Raw genomic sequence first — 23,305 nt, 5'->3', positions numbered from 1 at the left:
AGCGAGCGGACCCGAGCGGGCGGCCGCGCACTCGCCCGCCCGGTGCCACCGCTGCCGCCGCTCCGGAGCGCAGAACCCAGCACCCCCGGCGTCTGCTGCCGCCGCGAATGCGGCCTGGGCACTTTTAGCCGGGCGGGAGGGCCGGAGAGCCGGGCCGCCGAGAGCCGCGAGCGAGCCGCGCCGAGAGCCGCGCCAACCCGCCGCGAGCAGGGACGGACGCCCGCCCGCCGCCGCCGCCGCCGCCCGGCCGCTATGGATCTATTCGACTTTTTCAGGGACTGGGACTTGGAGCAGCAGTGGTAGGTGTTGAATTTTGCCTTCTCCTCGCTACTCAGGTCCCCCGGCTGGGGCTGGGCTTTTCGCCTTTGTTAAGAGGAGCCGGGGCTGTGGTGGGGGCGCCCCAGACGCCCTCCCACTTGATCTCAGCTACCTCTGGCCCCGCCGCCGCGACTCCTCGGTGGGGTGCCCGGGTTGGGAGGGGGGAGGTGCGGGCCGAGGGTGGGATGAGGGTCCCGAAAGCGTAGCTTGGCAGCTCAAGTCCAAAGAGTTGCCTTTGGCCCAAATCCGAGCCCGTGCCGCCTGCGGGCTGAGCCGCACGACCTCCGCGGGGATTTTCTCCGCGCTCCGCGGGCCCCGCCGGCCTCCCGGCGCACCGGATCCTGCCTGCCCCAAATGCTTCAACTTTCCAGGTGTCCAGCGCCGGCGGCCGGGCAGCAGGGACGGGCGGCGGCCAGGTGCCGCCGGCCTCCCTCCGCTTCCTCTGCGGCCACCTCCCCCGCCGCCGCCGCCACCACCTCCTTCCCCGCGCCGCGCGCACACCTTTCCTTCCACTCGCTCAGCCCAAGTTACCCGCTCTCGGGCGCCTGGTGGCTTAGGGGACCAGCAAGCGGAGGACCCCGGCTCCTGGCCGATTTCAGCGTTAGCTTTCAAGGCTGAGGGTTTTTGAAGTTGGCCCCCCGAGATCCGCTGCTCCGACGGGTATGCACGTGTAATGACCGGCTGGACCCCTGTCCGCCGCCCCCACTGGGAGGCAGCTGCAGGTTTGTGTCATGGGCACCCAGCTCGGACTAGTCAGCTTTTCCCAAAATACCGTAAACTTGCCGCTCAGAGCGTTTTGAAAGATGGTGCAAAGGTGACTGGAGAGCCTGAAAGTTGGTTGTTACTCACTGCATGCTGTGAGCGCGCGTGTGCATAAATAGCGATATACATATCTATTAACTTTTGTAAAAACTCCATCTTCTGCCACAGGCGTTATTATTGTTAATCCGTCACAACATTTTAACATATCAATTGTCCCCCCTCCCTACACACACAACCCATGGAATGGGGGGAGGGGGAGAGGATGCGACTGCAGCATCCTTGCTTATTGCCTTTTTAAATGTAGTTAAGATAATCTACCATACCCACCGATTGTGTGAAATCTTCTGCATCTTCTGCAATGTTAAACTGCTGGCAGCGGTTGACTATGACTGCTGTGTATTTTTACAAGGATTTCCCTTGCTGATGTGATATTTTAGGCAATTTCCTTCTTTAGAAAAGGGTCATACTCTTAGCCAATAGCTTCATTATGCCAATCGGGACTCCTTTAGTTGCAAATCCAAGATCATCAGAACTTAAATACATTTTATTTTACAGCAATTCTGGGTAAATCCTTGAAGCCACAAATTATGCTGTATCAGTATTTATCTGTAAGGCATTTTTTATACCATGCAGGGTTTTATCAGCCCTGCAAAAAAAAAAAAAAAAAACCCACGATATTATAATTTTTAATAACCATGCTGTTATTTAAAAGTAAAGATCACAATAAAATTAGTCCTCACTTAAATATTACGCTCCTGCAAACAGCCTTTACTCTGCTTCACTAATTTATTTTGCAGACAACTGATAACCAACGCATTACTATTTGCATACAATTTGCCCAATATATGGTGTGGGTAACATGAATTTAACAGATGTTGTTATAATTGATTTCGTGGGTGTAGTTCAAATGTTAAACATTTCCAAGGTATTAGGTTTTTTTAAAAAGCATTTATTATATTATTTAACTTCAGTTTAAAACACGAAAACATGCAGTTGTATATTTAAAGAGGATGGACTCTTGTGATTTCTTTTTTCAGAAAGACATTCCCCCCAATCTGGGGACTATTTTTTCTTTTATTAAGGAAAATCCAAAACCTTTTTCCCTCCAGTTCTGTAACTATGCCACATCACTTAGGATACACGCAGACTTGGACAGTCTGCAAATATGATGTGAAATACGGGTGAATTAATGTAACACATCTGCATAAATAAGCCAGCCTTTTCCCTCCGTGCCCATGCACCAGGAAAATTTCTCCTTCTTACTGTGTGATTGTGAGGGGCAAACTTCCTTATGAATCTGTATGTAAACATTTGTAATGAGGTTTGTGCATCTGTTTTGACCACCCCCCGCACCACCGGAAAAAAGGGAACATAAATGTGACAATGGTGGATGAACTAAAAAGCTTGATAGTGTCTTGAATGGAAATCTGTACCTTTGCAAACTCTGAGGACATCTAGAGCATGCCAATTACATGTTCATTATATGTTCACTTCCCCTCCTGGGGAGTAAGTAGCTGTTTAGAGTGCTGGCATCCTTTCTGCCCCCCCCCCCACCAGAGGTCCAAGGAGGAAAAAGGCGCCAGCCAAGTTAAGGGTCTCATTTACATTGGCTCTTTTCTCTACATTCACTTGTGGAACAGCAAACTCTGAGCTCTGTCTACCGCAGCCCTAGATGTCTGACAACAAATGGATCAAGCTAGCTAAAAGATAAACTCATTTACCTAGACTTAATGAAGGAAGAATTTACATACACAGGCATATGTGTTATTTGCAAACACTCGACTACAGTAAACAAAAAAGTACATGCTCATTTATAAACACACATTTGTCGGGATGAATGCAGATGGGAAGGATGGGGCATGAGTGACACTGCAGTGTGCTCCCGCGCTGGGTCTGGGAGCGCTCCAAGCCTAAAGGAACATAGCCCTGGATTTCACAAACTGCACGAGTATCTTAATAGGTTGTGCTCTGGACTCGACTAAAGGGCCAAAGCACAAGTTCTTTAAGATTCTTGAATGAAGGAGCGCTGTTTGCCTGAGTATGAATTTAATATGAACCATTCTGTGAAAGAAGAGGAAGGTGCAGATGTCTGTCTGTGTGCACATGTCTGTCTGTGTGTACCAAAGACACCATTGCTCTTAAAAGAAAATGAAAAAAGATGAAGACAAAAATGAAATGTGATTGTTTATGTGATCCTATAGGTTTGCCTGTGGTTAGCCAGTAAATGAATTCTTGAGGTGTCCAGAGATCCCGTAGCTAGGTTTAGGCTTGTTTACCACCAGTGGGGATGTCATTAATCCCCATTTAGGAGAGTATAAAAGCAAAATCAGTGTGCAGCCTGTCAGTCCTGCGAGCTTCCCTGCCCACCCTGCCCCATATTGATTAGGTATCACTTTGTGACAGGCCAAGGTCCTTTTGGGGGACGTTTATCTTCTTTTCATTATTGAAAAATAACAACAACAACAACAACAACAAACAACAACAAGAAAGAAGGACAGACAGGTACGGAAAGGGAACACAGAGTTCCACACAGAAAATGAAAAGCAAACCACCACAACAGCAAAATCAGACTGTGAAAAAGTGTCATGAAGATGGTGGCAAAGCCGAGGGGAGGGTGGCGGCCTCCTGGCTGCGAAGGCCTGCGGTGATCGTTTGTAGTTTCTAAGCGATGGCTCACAAGTAGCCTCATTAGAGGCCAGCTTCCACACGGGCAGTTACACAGGAAGAGACTTAAACTCACTAAACTGTTATATAAATAGAAAGTTCAAAGGTCTGCGTGGGGCTGTCAAGGCTGCGAAGGGGCCATGTGCAGGCCAGGCTTCTTCTCCCGGGGGGAGGGTGCGGGGGCAGAGGGGGAAGGAGCCCCTGGGGGCCTGCTTTGCGGGGGAGGGGGAGACCCCGGTCTCCAGACAAAAGTGAACTGTTTCAGGGCAGCCTGGCCGCCAGCAAGGCCTGTGTAGCTGTAGTTGTGCGCAACAGTGGCCCAGACCTGGTTATGGATGGGAAGGTGTCTGGCGGGTGGGGGGGGGGTACACAACCTGCACCAGCCTTGGGGCCGGTGGGGTAGCAGGAACGTGGAGGCCTCCGGGCAGGGTCCTGTTTTGACTAAGGCCTACAGGTTGCCAGGATTTCTCATTCTCTACGTGCATCCATTTCTCTCTCCCTGTTCCCCTCTGTTTGCCTTCCATGCATTCATTCAGGGAAGCCTGTGGGGTTGAGTCTTTTAAGGGCGTGTCTGGGGAGGCTAGATGGGAGGCAGTGAAGTTAGCTAGTGTGGTAAGAAAGGTCTCCTCTACAACCCACTCCCCACCCCTTACCCCCTTGCAAACATCCCCAAAGAATAAAAGCTATCTCTCTAAATCTTAGAAAGGCACATCTATTGGACAAGAAAGAAAATGATCGCATGTTCGAAATCAGTTTAATGATACATGAATTGTTTTGCTAATGATTCAGTCAAGCATTTAACAACTTTAAAATATACAAATCAAAATTGAAAATGACTGCCTTAAAAATGAATCTGTCATTATAGACATAAACAAGATTCCAAACATTTAAACATTTTGTAGATGGATAAAAATTATGTTGTATTTAAACATGCTAATTATTGTTGAATAGAAATGGCTTTAATGTGCTGAACCTTTATTTCATGCCCATTATTCTTAGCTAAGACTATTTCTTGCATGCAAAATTTGTACACGTTTCATGTAATTTCAAAATCGTAAATGTCCAATAAAATAGCCATCTCTGGAACCATCTAGAAGCTGTAGCCTTATGAGCTTGTAGCTCATACCTCGGAAAGTGAAACTGCCATATCCTTGATTAGCCTGTAGCCATGTAGACAAAACATTGTTCCAGTGATAACATTTTTCACTTTTAATTTTGTCTTTCTTTTTCTGATTGTTGTGGGATAAAGAAAGAGAGATTTTAAGAACTTGTTTACTGATAGCGGGAAGGAATGTGTTGCTGATTAAAGAACCTGAGACCACAACTTGAGCAAGCCTTTTGACCAGTGTGTGTGTATGCATGTGTGTGTGTTTCACCTGTGTATTCTAGAATACATCACCACTGCTGCTACTATTATTTGAGGGTTTAGTCTGTGCCCCGGGCATCAGCGAGTGCTTTGAATAGTCAATCTCACTTTATCCTGCAGACATCTTTATGAGACAGGACCTGTTACGATCTCTATTTTACAGATGAAGTAATGGAATCACTAGCATTGGTGATGCTGGCCAAGTTCTACTTGAGATGGAGTTGACCCCAGAGTCCATACCATTGACAACTGACATTTTGTCTGAGCCTTTTCAACATGTGGAATACTTTCCTGTGTGTCACTTCATTTGGTTCTTATAAATTAGGGTGCGCAGCTGTCATTCCCATTTTACAGATGAGCCAACAGCTCTAGAGAGGTTGTTTGACTCACTTAAGTTCACACAACTTGGTTAGTAGTAGAGCTTGGTCAGAAATCCACACCTCCCAATTTCCAGGTCAGGTGTCTTTCCCCAGAACCTCATTGCCTATTTTTTATTATTATTGTGTGGGTCTGTGCCCTTAGTTGTCATTGAAACAAATGGTTTGGATTATGTATACCATACTTGTGTAAAAAAAAAAAAACAACTGTGGAATTAGCATGTAATTGACTAGCCATGGAACTCTGCTTTTTTTCTTTTAAATAAAATAAAACAGTTTGTGTACTGATATAATCTCTTAGCACTTCTTTGGTGAGTGCCCCTTTAATGCCCCTTTAATGAAAACATGTGAATCGCAAACTATATATATATATATATATATATATATATATATATATATATATGATTTGAATTTTGCTTCTTTTGTGTGTGTGTGTGTGTATATACACATATATAATATATATAATATGTGGAATATATATAGAATATATATACATATCCTTGGAACTGTCCATTTAAATTTGAATGCCTTAATTTTGAAGATCTGATACCTGAACACAAAGAAGACCATGGGATATTTGGTTGTTTTGGAACCTCAAAGCTGGGAGCCTGAGGTGGATAACATTTCTTTCTAAAGCTTTGTAACCTCCACATCTGTTCTTTGATTTGATCCTTACATTAACCTTGTGGGTTTCTCAGGACCGCTATTATTAGCTGTATTTTATAGATGAGAGAACTGAAGTTCAGAGAGGTTAAATGACTTGTCTAAGTTTACACAGTAAGTGGATGATCTTAGGGTTTGTGTTTATTGCTCTTTTCACTGTGTTACTGCTGTTGTATTAAGTCGTTTATGTTTAAATATCCACACCGCTTCCTAGGGAAGGATGTATCACCCTCCTACATCATCTAGCACAGTGCCTTTCCCATTATAGGTGCTCAATAAACATCCATTGATTGATGTTAGAGTCCATCAGCTCAGAGGGCCCTATGTAAATGCTTGTATCTTTCAAAGATAGTTGCTCAGTAAATCCTGGTGATAGTACTGGCCCTCTGCCTCTTTGATAGTGTTTTGTCTGTAATCTTTTTGAAGGTCTCCTAGCCAGTCTGGTCTCTTTTGCAGAATGTAACCAGGAAGAAAAATGGTTACCAAAGAAGCTTAAGAGTAAGAGGCAAAATTAGAAACTTTGTTATTTATTGGTGTGATTGAAAAAAAAAAAAAACAGAACTTCTGTGAATTCCAAGATATGCATAGAACTGAAAAACTCAACTTTTAAGGTACAGGGCACGGGAGTTAACGGACTAGTACTGTGTCTCAATCCGTACGGAGAACGTTAAAGAAGAATGTGTGACAAAAATATGAAGGAACTGAGTGGTCGGAGGTTGGGATTCCTCCAGCTTTCCTTGAGTTTCAGCCTTCATGACTTGGATTTCATCACGAGAAGGCTGTTTTTCCACTTAACTGTAGCAGATCCACGCCATAAATTATCATGACTGTTAAACAAAGGTCTAGCACTAGGTTCCTCTAATGTAAAACTTTTATGTTGCACTTTAATGACATTTTATATGCATGTTCAAAGCAAGGCACATTTTACACTGTGGAGAGACCGATGCTCTGAATTGTTGAATTTATTTTAAAGTAAATCTTTTCGATGACCTTAGCTGCTAACATCCACCTACTTACTGAGCTGAGAAAAATTATCCGAGGGCTTAAATAAAATGGCATGATTTAAGCAGAGCTGAGAATAACACTACAGCTAGAATCGGATTTTGAGTATGGATTGCTTGGTTTATGGAATGCTATTTTTTATATACCTGTGCATTTTGCTTCATTTGAAAAAGAAAATCAGCCAGTGATTTAAAGTAATCTTTGATTTGGTTCTTCAGTAGGCCTGTGCTGGTAGATGAAGGTATAAAAGCCACACATTGGGAAATAAGCTAAGGAAACAGGTTTGGCTTTCATTACAAATTCAAAGTCACTCATCTGTTTATTTTTCCAATGTTCCTCTTGCTGGGAAAAAAAGGAAAAGAAAAAAGAAAGCCACATTACTTTCATCCTATGAAGAATGATTTGTTTCATTGCATTTCCAAATAAGAATTTTCTGTACTGTGTGTCATCTTCAGTGGAAACCAGATCTCAGTAGCAGATACTGGTTCGCTTGGTGGCCTTGATTAAACTCTATGACTGGAGTCCGAATTTTGGGTTCTATAGGCGACATATCTTCTGGAAAGAGCACTGAAATTTTTTATATAAATAAAAAGGTAAAACCCTACTTATCTTATAGTAACACTGCCGTTGCAGTGTCTGCTTTAGCAATCATTGCAGGAAGAAGTTTCTGAGGAGTCCAATGTCTCCTCAGTCTTTGGATATCTTAGCATGGTTCGATCAAAACAACCTGCCAGAAGGAGCATGTTACAGACTCAGTTTAACCTTCTGACTCTGGTAATATGTACATAATGACCCAGCTATCTAGTGACTGATGAAAAATGCATTCACAGAAGCTTTACTTCTCCTTTCAGGATGACAGTCAACTAATTTTTTGAAATAAATTAATTTTCCAAAGGAACTGACTGGTGGGGTTTGCATGCCAGGTCGGCATGGCCATAGTAACTAAATTAAATTCCAGGATGATGGATGTTTCTGATGAACTGCCATGGAATCATGGCGAGGTCTCATTAATTAGCCATTATTTATTTGCTGGCAAAAAGTCTTGGCTTCGGGATGTAGAAATGAATCAGTCCCTCAAACCTGGTGCTTCAGGACTGGAGGGCCCTTCAGAATCACGTGGTCCAGCCTCCTCATTGAATGGGTGAGGAGACTGAGGCAGAGGATGGGGAATAATGGCTTGCTCAAGGACATACACTGGGTAAGTGATACGGCTGGGTTGGGAGGCCTCATTTCCTGGTCCAGTGTTGGTCAACTCTATTGAGAACTGTTTCCACTGTGTACCTACTCTGTGCCCAGTGCTTTGTGAGGCAGTCCCTTTTACGCGAGTTGAAAGGGATGTAAAAATGACCTTCTGGTTCTGCTGAGTTGACAGTGGAACATAGAACTAGATTTGGGGAGATAGTATATTATGGATAGAAATAAAATAAGAATTCAGAGATAGTGAGAATGTGAGCTAGAGTTAAAAAAGAAGTATTCCTCACTGAGGCCTATGAAACTTTTTTTTTTAAAGATTTTATTTATTTACTTGACAGAGAGAGAGAGAGAGAGCAAAAGCAGTGGGAGCAGTAGAGGGAGAGGGAAAAGCAGAATCCTCACTGAGCAGGGAGCCCAATGATGCGGGTCTCGATCCCAGGACCCTGGGATCATGACCTGAGCTGAAGGCAGACACTTAACTCCCTGAGCCACCCAGGAACCCCCTTTTGTTTGTTTGTTTTTGTTTTTAAGATTTTATTTATTTACTTGACAGAGAGAGAGAGAGCACAAGCAGGGGGAGCAGTAGAGGGAGCAGGGAGCCCGGAGATCCATGAAACTCTCTGGAGTACCATTAGCACAGTCCAAATCGAAAGCCAGAAATTTGGATTGTTTGGAAGACCAGGAGTAGCCAACACTCAGTATTAAGCAATGACTTTGGACCCTGAGTTCTCTGGTTTGACAGTAGCTCACATTAATCACATGATTCCTGAAGTTACGTTTTGCCATGTGTATTCTGACCACCATTTGCTGGGGGGAGGGGACAAGCACAGAACTCTTTTTTTTTTAAGATTTTATTTATTTATTTGACAGAGAGAGATTACAAGTAGACAGAGAGGCAGGCAGAGAGAGAGAGGGAAGAAGGCTCCCTGCTGAGCAGAGAGCCCGATGCGGGGCTTGATCCCCGGACCCTGAGACCATGACCTGAGCTGAAGGCAGCAGCTTAACCCACTGAGCCACCCAGGTGCCCCAAGCACAGAACTCTTGACAAGTATTTTGACCTTCTGAATTATGGAAATATTCATGCAAACATTCTTCAAATAAATACCAAATGAAAATTGTTTTCTCGAATCCGTTGAAACTAATGTTTATAAACTGGCCCAAATGCTAACAAAATCACTGTTTTCAAAAGAACCATGTATTCTGGCTCTCGAGATTGCACCCAAATAGATCCCTTCTTTTATTCTTTCTCCATTTTAAACAAATAATGCTCACATTTTTCGGGAAAGTAGGTACCAATATTTTGATTTCTGCATTTTCTTCCCCTAAAGTGTGAGTTGGTGCCATCTAATTGGGGTTTATAGCTCTGTTTATGATTAGTCGTTTGGCCACCAAATAATTCTTTTTCTGACTATCTCATCCTTCAAATCTCAGCTGTGTCTCTGGGGAGCCACTAGTTGTCATCCTCCCACCTCCTCTGCACACTGAACTCACTCCAGCCTTGTCGAGTTAGCCTCCCCTACTCGGTGCTGCCGTAACACCCTGAACATACTTGTGACATACTGAAGTTGTTTTGAGGGATGGGAGTATGGCTTTTATCTCTGTATTCCTAGTGTCTGATCCATTTGGGGTGCAGCATGGTTCATCTGTTCGATTCATTCAGGCACTGTTCTAGGTCTCAACATTTTAAGTGTAGGTGGGAAGCCATAGTAATCAAAATCCAAGTGAAAGTAATAAGTAGAGCTAACATTTCCTGTGTAACAGGCTCTGGTTTGTGTGATCTGATTTCCCAGTTTTACAGGGTGGGGAGATTGGGACATAGGAGTTCAGTGACTTGCCCAAGGTCACACAGCTGAAATGAAATCAGGCCACATGAATCTTTGGCTTCTCTGCTAACCAGTGATGATACCCTGAGAGAGAGGCTAGAGAAGTGGCAAGCCCTGCGTGGCGAGACCTTTGTCATTGCAACTTTGGTATTTACAAATCAGGTTGGGTTTGAGACCATAGCCAAACAGAACATGTAACTGACGCGATATGGACAGCAAGAGACTGCAAGATTCTGCTCCTCTTGGATGTAAGCAACAGTGAACTGTACTGATCTGTAAAGTTGGACTTAAGTCAAACTTGACAAGAACAGGAGCTCGAGGAGGGTGTGGGTTTTGTTTGTTGTATTCACTAGTGTGTCTTCACGGCTTAGAACCTTGTCTAGTGCACAGTAGGTGCTCAGTGACTTTTGCTGAATAAATAAAGGGTTGATCTACAAGAACCTGCTTAATGCATTCTGGGGTCAAATGTGTACAGAGATAGTTTAGAGCTGCAAGAATGAAGTCTAAAAGAAGAACTAAAATCACAGAGGTCAGGCAGAGTGGTAGGTACAGGGAGGTATGTTGCCTTACCTTCGACAGATATATTCTTGAAATAGCATGCTTATTAATGTTTTATAAATTAAATGCTCTGTATGTGCACCTTGCTTGCCAAGAATCCTGTGGGGGAATTCTTTACTGATGTGAATAATCCCTCCCAAATAGCCCTAAGCTTATCAAGTTTGCAATTTTAGATTTTTACATATAGCATTTTTTCCCCATAAGTTATGCCTACATTTAGTATCTATAGTAATGCTGTAAGAGTAATTATGCTGACTTAAAAAAAATGTCTTGATTTATTACCATGATTGGATGAGGCTTTTGTCTAGTAGGGGGGGGAAGCACACACCTTCAACTTTTATGAGCCAGATGCTTTGTTTATTTTGTCTTTCTTCTTCTTTTTTAAAAAAATAGTTTCTGCTTTGCAGGCTAACCTAGGATTTGGGTTTTCCTAACATATATTTTTAGACTGAACACATTTTCTATTTAAGCTTCTGGAGGATTCAGATTTCAATTTCATCCCAAGGATGTGCAGAAAAGGTTCCATATGTTCTGTAAGATGGTTCGATAGTCGAGGTAGGAGAACCAGCATTTACAGAGTATCATGTCATGTGCCTTACGCACATGATCTCTATTGAACAAGCAACCCCAAAAGATAGGTGTTTTTACCCCTGCCTTCACAGAATTGGGATCAGCTATGTCTGAGTTTGATGGATGATGGGGAGCATTTTGTGTCTGTTGGCCACCTTTGTGTCTTCTTTGGAGAAATGTCTGTTTGTGTCTTCTGCCCACTTTTTTCATTAGATTATTTGTATTTTAGGTGTTGAGTTTGATGAGTTGTTCATATATTTTAGATACTAACCCTTTATCAGATAGGTCATTTGCAAGTGTCCATCAATTGATGAGTAGATAAAGAAGATGGAATATTACTCAGCCACCAAAAGAATGAAATCGTGCCATTTACAATAACATGGATGGAGCTTGGGAGTATAGTGCTAAGTGAAATGGTCAGTCAGAGGAAGACAAATGTCATGATTTCATTCATATGTGGAATTTAAGAAACTAAACAAGCAGAGGGAGAAAAAGGAGAAAGAGAGAGAGAGGGAGAGAGAGAGAGAGAATGAGATTAAGAAACAGACTCTTAACTATAGAGAACAAACTGAGGGTTACCAGAGGGGAGAAGGTGGGGGGATGGGGATTAAAGAGCACGCTTATTATTATGAGCACTGAGTAATGTATGGAAGTGTTGAATCACCATATTGTACACCTGAAACTAATGTAACCCTGTATGTAACTCATTGGCATTAAAATTAAAAACTTTAAAAAAATAGTTTCATGGGCAACTTTAAAGCATTAAAAATAGTCTTGGGAAAAAACCCTTTAAATTTTTTTTATTGTTTTCTCTGTGCAAAATTAAAGGTGACAAAATGCACATTAAGGAAGACAGATAAATGGTGATGAGAAAATCTGAGACATTTTAGTGCAGATAAAACCCCCAAGTAGTTCAATTAATCAGATACTAAGATACATACTAGGAAGAGAGACAGTAGGTACTTATGAGTCTTTAATAAATTAGGTCTCATAATCAGAAATGAAAAGTACCTGAATATTAAAGATCCAGGAAAAGGGCACGAGCCACAGTGGACCTTTTTTAAAAAGATCTATTTATGTATTTTAGACAGAGAGTGCAGGGGGGAGGGGCAGAGGGAGAGAGAAACTCAAGGAGACTCCCTGCTGAGCACTGAGCAGGATGCAGGGCTCTATCCCACAAGCTTGAGATCACAACCTGAGCCCAAACTGAGGGTAACAAACTGAGGGTAACACCCAGGCACGCCCCCACGATAGAACTTTTTAAAGAGTTAACTATCATATATAAACTAGGTCCCTTTTCCTATAGTTAAGTCATTTTGGTCAGTTGGTTTTGAAGTTCTGTAATAGTGCACATGTAATCAGACCACAAGTGGTAGAAGTTCCCATCTAGAATGATGAAGACCATTATTTTTGGATTTTCATTAGCATTTTGCCCAGAAATTACATGAAATGCCAGTGCACACTCTAATGTCATTGAAAATTGACAGAAGCGGCACATGTCTACCATTCAGGCTTTTGTAAACAATCACAGTTATTCATATATTTTGAGCAAAAAATAGAAATTTGATGAACCTGTTTCAAGAGGCTTGAAAAGTTAAAGTGAGTTCTAAATGATGACAGCCAAGCCAGTATTACCTCAGTTGATTAATTTATAAGGATACTGGTCAATGATTTTAACCAACAGCTATGCATAGTAGAATCCTAATGGGATCTGTCTGTTAAAATTACATAGTCGGGCATTTGATTTATTTCGTAGTTTCTCAATGCTCAATTTTAACTTCATACAAATAATGCATTAGTCACCCGGGATAAATGACACATTGAATAAAGTTGTGATTTTGTCTGCTTCTCATAATCTGATTTAGCACAGGATTACATCTGACTCTGTAGTTTATTTCTCTCCTAAATGTTTGGAGGGAGAGTGGGATCCTTACGTCTCCTGCTTCATATCTCATCAGATGAGACCAGACCGTATCGTCCTTACCCTGCCTCCTGTGTGTGAGCAAGACTTTCTGATTCAGGTGTAATATTAAGAAATATTACAGCTAGGGGCACCTGGGTGGCTCAGTCAGTTAAGCATCTGCCTTTGGCTCCAGTTGTGATCTTAGGGTCCTGGGATCAAGCCCCACGTCTCGGGCTCCCCTGCTGATGGCTTCTCCCTCTCCCTCTGCCCCTCCCCCAGCTCATGTGCATGCTCTCTCTCTCTCTCAAATAAATAAATAAAATCTTAAAAAAAAGAACTATCACAGCTACAGTGAAGCAGATGGAGAGATTTATAGACAACACCCCTGTTAATGCATGAGGAGCCAACACATTTCAGTTTTGGTTGGTAACCAATTAGAGATTGGTTAAATTTTCAGACCTGGAATATATATTATTATAAAGTAAAAATGTGAGAGACCACTAAACTAGGTGCCTCATTTCAGCCCACCCCTTGTGGTCATGCCTTTACTCTTGACCCTGGGGTTGGGGTGTCTTTCCCTTGGACCATGAATTGGGGTAGTGGTTGTTCCAGGGGGTACATCCATCTGAACCTTACAACGTGATCCCACATTCAATTGTTGTGCCAAGACCTGACAACATTTTCTACTCCAATCACTGTTACTGGCATCTTTCATTAGGTTCATTGCCTTAATTGAAGGTGGAAAGGTGAGTTTGTGCAACAGAAAAGCTTTGAAATCTATTTGGTCTGCAGTTGCTTACCAAAATTCGAGGAAAGGAAGGATTTCACATTCATGGCTGACCGGAAATATGTGGGCTTATATTTTTAAGATGTAAAAAACACGATTAGTAGAAAGTTCATAGAACTTCACGGACATCAAATAACTCTTAAAAACAGGTAAATGATGAAGTATGGGGTAAGTTTCCCTAAATTGAACGTAATCATAAAAATTCAGGGGAAAAGCAATATATTCTGAAAAATTTATGAGTTTTTCACAGGGGGAGAGTTTGCAAAGCTTGACAGCCCCCAGTGCATCTGGCCCTGGCACATTCCTGTTTGTAATGAGAACCTTATGAGGTTCTGGGCCTGCTCCCCAGGGGGTATCATAAATGATATGCAAGTCAGAAACTTCATGGCTCATGGCATTTCTCAGAGATGTTTTACGTAAGCGGCCTTACCCAGCTACAGGGGGAGAAGTTGGGAAGAGAGTCCACTCATAAATCTTCACTGAGCTTTAATTAAGTTATTTCTTTCATATTGTTCATAAGAATTAGAGAGGGGGAGACCTAACTGAATGAAAGTGACCATCTGACTACACGAAAATGGTCCAGGTTCTTGGGGTTAATGTGATTCTCTTTATTTCATAAGCACCCATTTTTTAAAAGATTTTATTTATTTATAGACAGAGAGGCAGGCAGAGAGAGAGGGGAAGCAGCCTCCCTGCTGAGCAGAGAGCCAGATTTGGGGCTCGATCCCAGGACTCTGGGATCATGACCTGAGCCAAAGGCAGAGGCTTTAACCCACTGAGCCACCCAGGTGCCCCAAGCACCCATTTTTTTTAAAACAACAACAACAACCAGAAAACCACAGAAGTAGGAATACCAGTAATGAAAAGTCAAACGGACAGAGACACAAAAAGAAGGAAAAGTGCAATGCTAAAGTTACAGCCATCTTTCCAGGTGTTTTCTTCTGTCTCATCTTTCCTTTCATTCCCTGTGTGCTGTGCAAGATTGGAATTGACCACAGTTTCACTTGTGTAGATGAGTGGTGTCGGGGAGCTGGGAGGTCATGCAACCGACATGTGTGAGTTCATTGGATTTCCTGAATGTAATTGTGATGTTATTTTATCATCAAGAGACGGGTGTTTATTCCAACCCCGATGCTGCCTCTTGGTAGTGGTGGTGGTGGGGGGTTCGGGGTTGGAAAAGTTCAAGTTGAATTGGCTTGTGTAACGATGACCCTTGAATGTGCTCCTGCCTCCCCTGGGAATTCTGGCCCCTCTCTTTGGATGCCCAGAGCTCAGCAGCCTTCAAGAAAAGCCTGGTGTTGCTTTGAAGTGCACAACCCTCAGGGGTGGGGTGCAGAGAGGGCGCCAGGCTGGCTCCATCCATAGAGTTCATGACTCTCGATCTCAGGGTCGTGAGTTTGAGTCCCACGCTGGGTGTAGAGATTACTTAAAAAAGAAAAAATGAATTACACAACCTTCTGTCCTCTTTTCCTTACCTTGTTGTCACCATCTTTTGAATTCCTGACATTTATTCCTCAAACAGCTTAATTGTTTCAGTTTTTTTCACTTCGTTGGGTAGGTCTAATAGCATTTAGAAAAAGACAGCATGAGCATCACTGTCCTTTTCCTTATCTTCTTTTTAATCATATCTGTTACATCTGAACAATTTTCAGACTTCTTTATCCTTTATTAGTGAGCTGGGATACTTAGAGAAGTGTTTCAAAAGGGGAAAAACAATGCTGCTTTCTGGGAGTCATTTAACTAATTTCTCCTAAGGACTGTTTGTGCATTTTACCGGAGAAATGTTTAAAAGGTTGTAGTGAATGAGGCAGCTACCTGGAAGACTGAGGAGATTAGACAAAATAAACATTTTTGAAAAGATTTTATTTATTTATTTGACAGACAGAGCACAAATAGGCAGAGAGGCAGGCAGAGAGAGAGAGAAGGGAGGAAGCGGGCTCCCTGCTGAGCAGAGAGCCCTATGCAGGGCTCGATCCCAGGACCCTGAGATCATGACCTGAGCCGAAGGCAGAGGCTTTAACCCACTGAGCCACCCAGGCGCCCCGTAAAATATTTTTTAAAGGGAATAAAATAATTTCTGCCCTTCATAAGTTTATTTTGAAACAGTGTTGAATAAACCATTCTGTTTCCTCCCTGGGGGAAAAAAAAAGGAAGGGGCAGAAATGACATCTTACAAAGTGTTTCAGTGAATTCCAAATTGCAGGTCACAAACTGTTGCGGCTGATAGAGATTTATGCCCCACCAACTTGAAGAATCAGAGAAATCCTCTTGTATTTAAGTTCTCAAATTCTTCAATCTTCATCTTTAAGAAAATGGAAAGATGCGGGAAATGCCAGGCATTTTGCTTCGGCCACTTAAGCCACACTTGTTTCTATCTCTGGTGTCTAATAGTGAGGCTGAATTTCCATCAACAGATAATGGATGAGGGCGGCTTCCTGAGCATCAGTCCTGATACTCTGCCACCCTTCCTTGCTTATTGACAGGAGAATTCAAGCTCTCTATGAGCCACGTTTCTTTTCTTTTCTTTTTTTTTTCTCTAATAATGATACTTCCCACTTAAAAACTGAAATGTAAAAATCATAAAAGCTATAAAAATGTATAAAGAAATATGATCAGTTGTCATGAATCAATTTGAGCTCCTCTTAGTGGTGTGCGGGCACCATGATAAAGGGAGCTGTGGCTTGATTCTCGAGAAATGCGAGATTGGCAAGAGCAGTTGTGGTCTTGGAACTTCAGGCTTGTGGAGGTCTTTAAAGGGCTTAGAGCCCTTTTCTCAATCTCCCTGCCAGTGGGTACCCAGCGTCTCCCAGTCTCAAAAAACTGGAAGAGAATGAAAATACCTCTTGAGGTGGCTAATTCCATCCTACATGGGTTATATTTCTGCCCTGGAGATTATGCAGAATAAATATAATCTCTTCGGTTTGCCTGAGCCCTTCCTGGGTCTGAGGACAGCCCTCCGGGGTTCATTGTGTTCTCATTTCTCAGGGTGAATGCCCTAGCCTGGGGATGATTGCTTTGAGAGACATAGCCACCCTGCCTTGAAACGCAGGTGGGAGATGGCTATGCTTCAAAGGCTCTCGTCCCGTTTCTAGGGTGGACAGAACAGGAGGAGGCCCTCTGCCTTGTCCACACAAACTTCCCTCTGGATAGTTTCTCCTTTAATTGCCACAATATGGGAATCTGAACAGATCAGAAGACTAACAGGCACTTTTCCAGAAGGAATCAAATAACTAATGTTGAACATGGGCACCTCCGGGGAAACTGTGTGTCTCTCTCACCGTGGCCATATTGACCCACACTTGGCAGAGGCCGTGGCCCCCATGTATAGAGCAGCAACTGCACATCAGACAACCCTCTGACCGCTTTCTGAGCATGAACTTTGCTAAACCTTCCAGTAACCCTGTGAGGTAGTAGACATGTTTATTACTGACATTTTTACAGTGGGGAGATTGAGGCCCAGAGAGGCTAAGCCGTCTGCTCCAGATCACATAGGTAGGCGTCGAGGCCGATTCGAGCCCGCATCCTGTGACACTGCACTGTAATAACTCAGTTCCTCAGAGACGAGTCTTGAGGTGTTACTCCATAATGGTCACCTCTGAGCAAACCACTACTTGGATGGTGGGAAAAGCCCTCTTCTTCTTGCTGGGACCTTCACTTTGTCTCACAAGAATGAATGAATCCTAAGTGTGAATGAATGAATCCTAAGTGTTTCGTGTTCTGAATTGTGGAGTAGGACGTTCAATTCCTTCAATTGTTAAACATGTTGTGAGTGTCTCCCATTGGCCAGGCACTGGGGATCTCGCGGTGGCCATTGTAGAGATGGCCCCTGGAGTCCGACCATGAAATGCTTGAAGTAGGAGGAGAGTTGAGTAGACGTTCCTTCTGAAGATCCTTCCAGCTGCAGGGATTATGGCCCTCTTTCAGATGGCAAAAACAGATACCCCTTCACCAGTCCTGCTCAGTCTACCCTTTGGTACCCCTGCTCTGGTTGATCCACGCTGGAGATTTATGTGAAGGAGGCGAGCATGAGAAAGAAGATCTGGCCAGAGCCACATTTCCAAAGGCACAATTCTGAAAGGGCTTGAGTCATCAATCATTTGTTGAAACATAGGACACGGGGCATCTGGCTTTCTTTGTGGTTGTCAGGAGGCCAGGCTGACCCATTGCTATCTCGAATAGTTTCTTTGGTGTCTAGTACTCATTCCCACCTGTTGCACGGGAGGGATCTTAAATCACAACCTAGACCCTGTGACGCGGCACTACATTGTTTCTTACCACAGACTTTCAGTCAGTGTTCATCAAGCCACATCCCAGGCTGCGCAATTGATGGATTTACCACAAAGCCCTGAATTCTTCGTGCCAAAAGGAATCTAACTTACAAAATAATTTTTTCACACCTTATTGTCACTGCTATTAGTGGGGCATCCTAAGAGGAATAATTTCTTGCTACCCAGGGCTCTTTTAAATAAATACTTAGTTTAGAATCCAGACCAGAGACTCCACCTGGGGGCTTAGCCTAGTAAGGAGACTTGCGATTCCATTTCGTTTTGGTCTAGTCTTGGCACTGGAGTATGAATTTTGCTAACAAGACTGAACACTGCCAGCTGTTTTCTCTAGAGAGTCACCTTGACTACCAGTGTGGGTGATAGATGATGGCCTTTGTGTTAAGAAGTTCATCGTATTTAACTGGTCGACCTCTTCCGCAAGAAAGTTACACATAACTATGGGCCGTTTATCGACTGTCAGACAAAACCTTTCTAAGCCACTGTCCTCTGTGCTCTGCCCTCAGCACTGACCCCACAGGTGACCGACCTTTGACGGGGACAGGAAGGAGTAGCAGGTGGTGCTTGGTTACTTTCCACTCGAGTGGAGGTTACTTTGTGGAGTTTCAGGTAGGGGAGTGTGTATGTCTTGTGTTTAACCTAAGACTGGCTGATCCTTATCAGGAAGGTTGTAGAGGGGATCCCTGCAGTAGATAAAGGTTGAACTAGATGACCTTTGAGGTTGTTTCAACTGCTGAGTTTTTATGATGCTTTAAAATCCCGTAGGAGAAAAGCTGTGGTATAGGGCACTGGCTGCGAATCTTGGGCTTGGCATTGGCAGAAAATAAAGCCCCAGTCAGATCATACTATATTTACTTTACAGTTTAGAAATGTATGGCTCGCGATATTTTGCCTGATTTGGGGGGAGGGACTATGGTGAGAGGGAGACTAGGAAGGTTAACATAACGTCAAGTGCGGCAGACAACAAAAACAACATTGATGCCCCAAACTTCAAAAAAAAAAAAAATTAAAGGATGGGGAACCACCAACACGTATAGTGTCCAATAAATTCTTGCCTCATTTGTGAGCTCAACAAATGGAGCCTATTAATTACGGTTGCTGTGCATTGACATTTAAATGGTGCCTTTATCTAACTAGACACTGCGAAGCTGGCTGTTGCACTCCCAAACTTCTTCGTTCTTGCACTCCTGACTCGGTGCTGGGACCACACTCCATTTGGTTATTGACATGCTTGTTACAGAAGTGGCTTAGCTCTTCTCTGGGTCAGGAGAGAGATGCTAACATCCTCACAATGAAGAATGTATATTCATCTCCCTCTTACCCACTCACTTTCTGTGTGCTTTCCAGATCAAACCCAGGCATCTTACTCTTCTTTGTTTCATAACACCATGGAATAAATATTACAGTCTTGAAAACACATTCTTAATGAAATCAGTTTGGTTTGTAGTAAATGTCTCGACTCGTGTAGACATGAGCATAATACAAAGCGAAAGGAACTACAAATTGAACAAAAAAAAGTAAATGAGAAAAAGAGAGCTTAAAAACTCAGGGAGGAGTCCCTTGTGTCCCTGCATGTGGCATCAGTTAATGATATTAGGATGGGCTCTTCAGAGACACGAGGAAGTTAATAATAGTGTTCACCTGTGCATATATATCGTGTATACATGTCTGTGTAAATATATGTACAGATGTGTACATACATAAGTTAGCTGAAGATTCTAGGCTTTTGTGAAACTTAAACTCTTAAGCTAGGTGGTCCTGATACACTTTTCCACCTCCCTCCCCAGTCTATACAAACAACCCTTCTTACTGGGTTAGACTTTTTGTTTGGTTGAGGACTGTTTTGTCTAAACAACTTATGTCATTATTTTCTTTTAAACACTCTTTCTTTTAAAAACAATAAAATAATCAATGCCAGCTGCCCCACACACTTATGCATTTAAAGGAAAAAAATGATATAAAACTAGCTTACATCTGAGATGCTTCAAATGTATAAAGTCTCTTCATGGCTGTATTCTGGGTCTGCTGCTTGTCGAGAACTATTTTCAAATTGTTTTTGGATCCAGGGAAAGCCCAAATTCATGTTGCCCCATGGCCTTGGCCCCTCTTTAGTTCTGAGACCCCTGTGTATTTTGAGGGAAATGTAATCCATATGTTTCTAATTCATTTACATTCAACTCATCAAAATGTTGTTTTGTAAGAGCCATTGGATGTTCAAGAAGCTTCCCCACCACCCCCACGTCTCCTCAAGAAGGGCGTGTTTTGCTGAAGGTCAACAAACTGGAATGGCCCACAGTTCTGAAGTCCTTAGTCACAGAGTACCTGGGGGCTCCAGGGGCAGGCGCAGGGCTCCCACGTTTTTGTGTGGGGTTGATGGGCTCGTCAGGTCACAGAAATCTTCTGGCTCTGTTTTGGATGCAGTAGAAGGGATTTCTGAATACATTTACCCTGAACAGGGAATGGACTCCCCTTAACTGAAAATTTCATTCAGCTCTTCAGAGAAGAAAGGCATTTGTCCCAATTTGTCATCTGAAATAAAATGTCACAAAGTGAAAATCACTCCATGCCTCAGCTGTAATGTGCTTTTTACTTTACGCATTTCAGCTTTTGAAAAAATCGTATTCACTTCCCCTGCAGTTAATTTTTTTTCCCTACTTACTAAGCAATGTGATATAAAACAATCAGAAATATCTTTGCTGCTGGTGGCAGACAGTGTCCCTGGGAAGAAGTGTGCATGGAAGTCAGTGTAGTGGAGAGTAAAGACGGCACACGTTACGAAGGCTGTGGTGGTCACTTAGTGGTACTCTGCCTCCCATGGCCTGAAAATGAAATTTGGCCTGATGGAAGCAGGTACAATTCCAGGGAAGCCTCTGATGGTGCCACTGTCACCCTTCATGCACCCTGGGACAACACAGAGGACTAATGGCAAACCCAGTACAGCCTCTAGTGATTACTTGATCTCAAGGTTCACATAAAACTCACAGTCGTTACACAGCCTGGAAAAGAAACTTTGGTCTTCTTCTTGCTAAGAAGTTCTCTCTCTCTTTTTAAAATTTGTTAAAACTTTATTTTGTTTATTTTTATTATGTTATGTTAATCAACATAGAGTACGTCATTAGTTTTTGATGTGGTGTTCCAAGATTCATTGTTTGCGTATAAAGATGTATTCATTTGGGCACCGGGTGGCTCAGTCATTGGGCGTCTGCCTTCACTTAGGTCATGATCCCAGGGTCCTAGGATCGAGTCCCGCATTCGGCTCCCTGCTCTGCAGGGTGCCTGCTTGTCCCTCTCCCACTCCCACTGCTTGTATACCCTCTCTCAGTGTCTCTCTCTGTCAAATAAATAAATAAAATCTTTAAAAAAAGATGTATTCATTTATTTGAGAGAGAGAGCATGAGAGAGCGGGTGCGCATGCAAGTGAGGTGGGGAGGGTTTGAGGGAGAGAGAAATTCCTCAAGCAGACTCTCCGAGGAGCATGGAGCTGACTCGGGACTGGATCCCAGTACCCTGAGATCACAATCTGAGCTGAAATCAAGAACTGGATTCTGAACTGACTGAGCCACCCAGGCACTCCAAGAAGTTCTCTTAAAAAATAATATGTCTACTTCCAGGAATTAACACTGAAACATATCATATGAGATCATTTGCCTTCTCAAGAGACAATTTCCTTCTATCACAAACATCAAGAAGTCTTAGAACCAAACAATATATATCCCCGTGTGTGTGTGTGTGTGTGTGTGTGTGTGTGTGTGTGTGTGTGTGTAAGTAATCTCCAGGGATTTCTAAACCTGATAATGCCAATCCTTGGATTTGTCTCAGTGTGGAACCCTGTGGCTACATGACTACCCAGGTTCTCAGTCAGGGCCATGTGAAATTCACATGACTCTCTCAGGTCAGATTCTATCTCATCATAAACTCGTACTTTTGTAGCTTGTGAGCATGCGGCTTCAGGGTGAAAGGGGAGAGGTCAAACAAGTTGTGTCTGGGAGTCCTGCCGTAAGGTTGAAAAGGCACTGCAGGGGTGGAACAGGACCTTGCTCCCTCCACGGACAGCCCCTGCTCTCCCCTATTACGGTGGGGCAGCTTTCTGCAGAGCTCCTGTCCCTGTCAGCTCAGGGCAGTGAGCAGGGGCAGAGAGCTGCCAGTGAAACCTTTGCCCAAATGTGAGCATCTGTCCCCACATGGCCTGTGAGCCAGAGCCTTTCCCTTTGCGCTTGTGCCTGCCAGAGTTCACACAGCTGGCCTCCACAGGTCCCAGTGGGTTCTGGCTTGCCTTTGGGCTCTCAAAAACCTCCCCCAAAAGGTTCCAATGCAAAATAGTCAAACCATGGCTGTTATTTGCTGGCCACCTGTCCCGACCTAGAGTCTTCACTTCTCCAAGGGTGGCAGGTGCACAGCACTTTATATTTAACTTTGTGGGCTCGCGCTGAGGCAGTTGACACGGCTATGTAGTCATTTGTGTGGGCTGGATGACCAGCTCTTGTCTCTGGTCCACCTGGTGATAGGGACAGTTTCACATTATGTGTATTTTGGGGGGCTTTTTGTATTAAGAGGTGAGAGCGGGCTTCCTGAGCATGTACTCAGTTGTTTATTGAAACAGGCACATGGTGCATCTACAAAGAATCTAAAAAAAAAAAAAAAAAAGCCTTGAAGGGAAAACTTTAGTTCCTTCCTGCAGGGGCTGCGATGCTATAGGGACCTTTTCAGTTTTGTGGTCACTGTCTTACTATTTGTTCTGGGGCCCCATTGAGTGGGACTTAAATTTTAAATGCACATTACATCTTTGAAAAGACTTGTAGTACACAGTTGTACCACACTTGATTTCCACAGACTCCAGCCAGGCAGGAATAGCATCACTAGCCTGGTCCCAGTGCTGGCAAAAAATCCCTCAACAACCTTAATAAACTTTTGGGGGAGGTTTTAAGATATACCTACCTTGTTGATATGATCATGCTTATTTTTTAAAAAAAAAGATTTTGTGTATTTATTTGAGAGACAGAGAGTGTGGGCAGGGTAGAGGAAGAGATGGAGAAGC

The 23,305-nt window shown here is 43.3% G+C and overlaps 1 protein-coding gene across 3 annotated transcripts in view; it reads left to right on the top strand.

The window, feature by feature from the left end:
• Positions 1–201: 201 nt before the first annotated feature.
• Positions 202–23,305, top strand: part of LOC111158947 (AF4/FMR2 family member 2) — a 473,976-nt gene continuing 450,872 nt past the window's right edge. For all 3 annotated transcript variants that reach the window (XM_022521292.1, XM_022521290.1, XM_022521291.1), the window contains exon 1: positions 202–299. In XM_022521292.1, coding sequence (XP_022377000.1) covers positions 253–299 — 47 coding nt within the window. In that variant the 5' untranslated portion in view covers positions 202–252. The remainder of the gene's footprint in view (positions 300–23,305) is intronic.

This window comes from Enhydra lutris, unplaced genomic scaffold (genome assembly GCF_002288905.1).
Source record: "Enhydra lutris kenyoni isolate GAN:26980312 unplaced genomic scaffold, ASM228890v2 scaffoldscaffold65, whole genome shotgun sequence".
NCBI lineage: Eukaryota > Metazoa > Chordata > Mammalia > Carnivora > Mustelidae > Enhydra > Enhydra lutris.
This window is presented reverse-complemented; position numbering and strand designations above follow the sequence as displayed.